The sequence below is a fragment of the Ursus maritimus genome, unplaced genomic scaffold (genome assembly GCF_017311325.1).
Source record: "Ursus maritimus isolate PB19 unplaced genomic scaffold, ASM1731132v1 scaffold_21, whole genome shotgun sequence".
Lineage (NCBI taxonomy): Eukaryota > Metazoa > Chordata > Mammalia > Carnivora > Ursidae > Ursus > Ursus maritimus.
The window spans coordinates 56,922,165-56,928,013 of record NW_024424564.1 but is presented as its reverse complement, the minus strand read 5'-3'; the positions used below and the strand labels follow the sequence as shown (position 1 = coordinate 56,928,013).

The following is a 5,849-nucleotide window of genomic DNA, read 5'->3' as shown; positions in this document are numbered from 1 at the left end:
AAAAAAAAAAAAAAAAAAGAGAGAAGAAACAAGCCTGAGAACGAGTTCGGCCAGAGCGCGGACAGACACAGACGAGGAGGCGGGGCGCGGCCGCCCAGCGGCCCCCGGCCCGCCGCCCCGCCTCGCGGCCTCGCCCGCCCACCCCGCGCCACTCCCCCGGGTCCGCGCTCACCTCCTCTAAATACTCGCCCAGCTGGGCCGCCACGTCCACCTCCCAGTTCTTAGTGAGGTCGCGAATGGGCTGCAGCAGGTGGGCGAAGCGCGCCTCCACGTCCTCCATGTCCGGGCAGGGCCGGGGCGGCCCGGGGACCGCAGGGCCGTCTTCCAGGGGAGCCAGCGTCCTCAGCCCGCCACTAGCTCTGGCGCCATTTTGCTGTTCCCGCCCAGGGAAAGGACGTAGCACGCGATGTCGCGCGCACATCTATGACGCACGCGGCCATAGCCGGCTAGGACGCACCCCGGCGGCGCCTCGCGCCTCACAGGAGGCGGGGCGGGGCCGGGGCCGGGCGGGGGCGGGGCTTGCCGTTGCAGCCAGCGGGGCGGGGCCGGGCGTACCCGCGGGCGCGTCTGCAGCCGGCGGCGTAGCGGACATGGCGGGCTCCCGGCTCCCGCGGCAGCTTTTCCTTCAGGGCGTAGCCGCCGTCTTCGTGTTCGCCTTCGCGTCCCTCTACACGCAGATCCCGGGTGAGGGCGCCGAGGAGGGGACGCCCCCTAGCCCGCGTCCTCTGTCCGCTCACGTCCCCGCCGGCACTCCGCCGAGTGGGGTGGGGGGGTTAGGAATGGAGTGAGGACCAGGCCTCGGAGCCCGGGGTAGCGGCTTCGGTTCGCCTGCTGCGGGCGCTGGGGGCTTGCGGAGGAATGGGGGCGTGCAGTGGCCAGTTTCCCGTAGGTTGCGGATTCTCACCTGGGGCCGGGGCAGAATCCTGAGCGGGGTGGGCCCGGACCTGGCAGGGCCGGTGGGAGAAAAGACAATGAGCAGGACCGGGAGGGGGGGGAAGCTCAGCACCGCTGGGTGGAAGGCTCTAACCTGGGGAGTCTGGTAGGCCTGCTCGGGTCTGGTCCGGAAGGGGCTGGGGATCAGCTGGTTCGCACCCGTTGGCCAGCGTCTGCGGGTCCTGCAGTCTAGACCTCAGGAGGTGGATCTGCAGGCCCTGCCTGGTGGGGGGAGTCTAGCCTTGGAGGGTAGTGTCCAGGGCCCTGACGTGCCCTCCCACAGGCCTGTATGGTGCCGAGGGCATCCTGCCTGCACGGAGGACCCTGAGGCCACAGGGCAAAGGGCGCTGGCAGCAGCTGTGGGAGACCCCGACGCTGCTGTGGGAGGCTCCGCAACTGGGGCTGGACACCTCGCAGGGCCTGGAGCTGCTGAGCCTGCTGGGCGCCCTGCTGGCCCTGGGCGCGCTACTGCTGCGCCGGCTGCGGACCCTCTTCATCTACCTGCTGCTCTGGGCTGCCTACCTGTCGGTTTGCCAGGCAAGTGGGGGCTGCCTGCTGCTCCCCTACACCACTGGGACCCATGTCACCAATTCAGTCCAGTCCTGTCCACCCTGCACCTCCCCCTGTCTCTGCCTTGCCTGCCTCCACAGACACACACCCCCTGCTCCCTGACAACCCTTCTCCCTGCAGGTGGGCCAGGTGTTTCTTTATTTCCAGTGGTGAGTGACTTCTGGGTGAGGGGCTGCAGGAGGTGGGGGGTGGAATATGTTTGCTTCTCCAGGGAGGACCCTCGGAGGGAACAGCCTTGATGGGGGGGGCCCTTTGTGCTCTTCCTTCTCCCCATAGGGATTCTCTGCTGCTGGAGACTGGCTTCCTGGCGGTGCTGGTGGCCCCCCTGAGGCAGCCCCCCCACCATAAGCAGGGCCCTCAGGGCGGGCTGGCAGGGGCCTCGCCCCACGAAGGCCTCCCCTTCTGGCTCGTGCGCTGGCTGCTGTTTCGCCTCATGTTTGCCTCGGGTGTGGTCAAGCTGACCAGCCGTTGCCCCGCATGGTGGGGGCTTACTGGTGAGGGTCCCATCCTGAATGTGGGGCAGCGTTGGGGGTTCTGCCTCGCCCTGACCACCCACTTATCATCTGCAGCCCTCACCTACCACTATGAAACACAGTGCCTGCCCACACCTGCCTCCTGGTTCGCCCACCAGCTGCCCATCTGGCTGCACAAACTCTCTGTGGTGGCCACGTTCCTCATCGAGATCGCAATACCCCCTCTGTTCTTCGCCCCTATTCGCCGCCTGCGCTTGGCAGCTTTCTACTCCCAGGTAGGTGGGGACCTCAGCCATCAGGAAGAGAGGACGTGGCATTTTTCAGCACCGCCCAGTGGGTCCCCTCGGGATCGGGTGGCTGCTGCAGGCGGTCAAGAAGGCCTCATGAGCGGAGGCACGAGTTAACTCAGGACGTGAAGGCCAGCCTGTGGAGCAGGGCCGCAACCTCACTAGAGGGTGTCAGGTTAGCAGAGGCGAGTGGGGAAGGGCTGCACGAGGCATGCTGAGTGAGCTTGGGTTTTCTCCAGATGATGGGGAGCCATGGAAGGTATGAACAGGAGCTAGGGGACAGTTGGACTGGGAGCATAATGGGCCAGGGGGTGATGAGGAGGGGATGGATGCCTGCAGGAGAGCCCCAGGCATGGGGTACAGGGGGCTTGGAAGGGCCAGGAATGGGGTGGACCTCAGGACCTCTCAGTGCAGACCCTTTTCTAGGTTTTGTTGCAAGTCCTGATTATTGTCACTGGCAACTATAACTTCTTCAACCTGCTCACCCTGGTACTCACCACCGCTCTTCTGGATGACATGTGCTTGAGTGCTGGGTCTGGCAACAGCCGCTACAAGAAGAGACCTACTTGTGAGTGTCTGCGTGTCCCAGATAGCCAGGCATTGTCAGCCCAGCTGCCCACCAGCAAGTTTCCTTCCCTCCAATACCCCTCAAGTGACCCTTGCTCTAGTTCCACCCCAGCCGATCTGTGACTTTCTTGCTCGGCAGCCTGGCCAAGGGCACTTCTGGCTATGCCGTCTCTGCTGTTGGAATTTACCGTCTATGGACTGCTGGCGTATGGCACCGTGCACTACTTTGGCCTGGAAGTTGACTGGGAGCAGCATGCCGTCCACTCCAGAACCAGTGAGTGCCAGCTGGGGGGCCAGAGAACGGAGGCTGGACCACCCCTCCTCACACCCCTTTCTTTCTGCAGCCTTTACCTTCCACCAGTTTTCCCAGTGGCTGAAGATGGTGACCCTGCCTACCATGTGGCTGGGGGTGGCCTCCCTCACCTGGGAACTGCTGACTGCCCTCTGGAGGTATGTGGTCCAAGGGGGTGGGGTAGAGCTGTGCAGGGCAGGCCTGACGGCACTTGGGTCCCCCGCCCCCCCAGGTGGACCCAGGTGCGAGGGTGGCTGAGGAAGTTCTGCACTGCAGTCCAGCTGTTCATCTTTGGCACTGCCACGGTGGCCTTGTTTGTGATCAGCCTGGTGGGTAGCACTTGGGGAGGAGGGTGGGGGCTGGAGGGACAGCACTGAGCTTCTGCCTGCCTGCCTCCAGGTGCCATACTCCTACATCGAGCCCTCGAGCCATGGGCATCTCTGGACCGGGGCACACCGCCTGTTTGGTGCCGTGGAACACCTGCAGCTGGCTAACTCCTACGGCCTCTTCCGCCGGATGACTGGTCTGGGCGGGCGGCCCGAGGTGGTGCTGGAGGGTAGCTATGACGGACACCACTGGACGGTAAACGCTCCCGCAGGCCACGCAGGGAAGGGGGAAGGGGTCCCTCCAGTCCAGCGGGTAGTGCTCACGTGCTGTGCTGGGCAGGAGATCGAGTTCATGTACAAGCCCGGGAATGTGAGTCGGCCGCCCCCTGTCGTGGTGCCCCACCAGCCCCGCCACTCTCACAGCCCTTGGTTCACGAGCCTGGTCCTGCGCCTGCTGCAGGGCAAGGACCCTGGTGAGGCCCAGTGGGGAGTGGGGGGGTGGCTCGTGGGAAAGTGGAAGGGTATTGTGGGAGGGGTGGGGTCTAGGGGAGCAGGGTGTGTGGGAAGGGGAAGCTGGGGCTGAGGGAGCACTGGCTGTGCTGAGCCCCAGTCCCTTGCAGTGATCCGCCTCATCCAGAACGATGTGGCTAGGTACCCCTTCCACAAGCAGCCGCCCACCTACGTGCGGGCCCAGCGCTACAAGTACTGGTTCTCACATCCTGGGGAGCAGAGGTAAGACCAGGGTGCCAAGTGGGGTGCTGGGGTCTGGGCTCAGGCGCCCCCTGAACACCCTGTCCTGTTGCAGCCTGTGGTGGCGACGCCAGTGGGTGGAGGAATTCTTCCCGCCAGTGTCCTTGGGGGACCCAACGCTGGACATGCTGCTCAGACAGTTTGGCCTCCAGGTGGGAAGGTGTTAGGGAGGGGGGAGTGGCAGGGGTGACGCTCCCCACAGGGGTGGTCCCTGTGGACCTTCCTCAATCCTGCACCCATAGGACAAGAGCCCACCCCGAGCCCGCAGCTCCAGCAACGCCCTGGCCCAGACCCTCCACTGGATACGGAAACAGCTGTCCCCTCTGGAGGCTTCCACCCTGCTCTGGGGGCTCCTCGCCACAGTGGGGGCCATTAGGGTTATGCAGGCCCTGCTGGGGCCCCATTCCTCCCGCTCCTCCCCTCTGACCAAGGAGGAGAAGCACAGGCCAGCCCCCAAGAAGGACTCTGGAGCTGCCAGCAAACAGGCCGCCCCAGCCCCTGACAACTGCAGCAGCAGCTCCCAGACTCCCAGGAGGAAGAAGTAGCTGCGTTCTGTCAGCCCTGTGTCCAGAGAGGGTCAGGGTGCCCACACATCTCTGGCCTTCTATGGCAGGACATGATCCCAGCCAGCGTGCCTTAGCCGATTGACAGATGCAGGTTAGGGTGCTGTCCTCTAGGGCAGGCTTTGGCTGCCCTGCTGCTTGGAGGGTCCACTCACCCCAAGATACATGCCAACCGTGTCCCTTCCCAGGATACCCCTGGCCTCGACCCACAAGGCAGGTGTATGACCCAGCTCAGGGTCTTTCCCAGTATGTTGTAACCAGGGCTGTGAGAAGCCCTTTGCCTCTGTAAGGAGCCAAGGCTGATGCCCCTGACCCCCACCCCTGCACAAGAGGGGGTGAGGCAGACCTGATGAGGAAGCGAGGGAAGAGGAGGGAAGATCCCCAGATCCAGGAACCAATAAAGGTGCCTCTGTGCTCGACCTCGTGTCTGATGTCTCCTTCCCACTTCACAGTCCTGAGGACAGCAGGCCTTCCCTGCCTCTGGTGGGGGATGTGGCGCAGATGCTATCCTGCTGATAGCTGACCTGGCTTCTGGGATGCCTTCACTCTCCACTCCTCAACGTTCCCCTATAAAGTAGACATAAGAACGTGGTCCAGCATGGCCTGGTCAACCTGTCAGCACCACACATCAAGTCTGCGGGGCAGCCGATGGTAGAATGTGGGGCCTAGAACCATCCTGAGGGCCTGAGAACTCACCAGAACCTGGCCCCTTCCTTCTTTCCTGCCCCTGCTTCCTTGTCTCAGGAAACGGCTGAAGGGTCGGGACACTGGACTTCCCTTGGGCAGAACGGGCACCACATTCAGGCCACTGGCTAAGGGTGCTACAGGGAGAAGGAGGAGGCCCTGGGGCAAGGGTGGAGAAGGGAGAACCTATCTGACCACCCAGGAAGAAGACGCGTGGCAGCAGGGTTGAGGGCACTGCTCAGGTCTCTGTTCAGGGTTCTGTGGTCAGTCGGGAGTTCCCTGCCCTCAGAACATGTAGTACTGCCCCCCTGGACCCAACTGTCCCGGGCCCCCACCTCTCATGCTCTGAGCCCAAGGACTCCAGGTCCACCCCCAATGCGCTCGGCTCCTCACCCCACGTCACT

The 5,849-nt window shown here is 63.9% G+C and overlaps 2 protein-coding genes across 5 annotated transcripts in view; one reads left to right on the top strand and one right to left on the bottom strand.

The window, feature by feature from the left end:
* Nucleotides 1-381, bottom strand: part of NCAPH2 (non-SMC condensin II complex subunit H2) — a 12,216-nt gene extending 11,835 nt beyond the window's left edge. Inside the window, exon 1 of one of the 4 annotated variants that reach the window (XM_040637776.1) lies at nucleotides 173-381. In XM_040637776.1, coding sequence (XP_040493710.1) covers nucleotides 173-280 — 108 coding nt within the window. In that variant the 5' untranslated portion in view covers nucleotides 281-381. The remainder of the gene's footprint in view (nucleotides 1-172) is intronic. The other 3 variants (XM_040637775.1, XM_040637778.1, XM_040637777.1) reach the window with 3 other exon arrangements.
* A 162-nt stretch (nucleotides 382-543) lies between these two features.
* On the top strand, nucleotides 544-5,180 carry LMF2 (lipase maturation factor 2). Its single transcript, XM_040637774.1, has 14 exons — nucleotides 544-684; nucleotides 1,217-1,470; nucleotides 1,624-1,652; nucleotides 1,780-1,997; nucleotides 2,073-2,251; nucleotides 2,690-2,831; nucleotides 2,970-3,104; nucleotides 3,175-3,280; nucleotides 3,355-3,451; nucleotides 3,522-3,704; nucleotides 3,789-3,921; nucleotides 4,069-4,180; nucleotides 4,254-4,350; nucleotides 4,441-5,180. The coding sequence occupies exons 1-14, from the start codon at nucleotides 591-593 to the stop codon at nucleotides 4,741-4,743; spliced, it is 2,082 nt and encodes a 693-aa protein (XP_040493708.1). The 5' UTR covers nucleotides 544-590; the 3' UTR covers nucleotides 4,744-5,180.
* The last annotated feature ends 669 nt before the right edge of the window (nucleotides 5,181-5,849 follow it).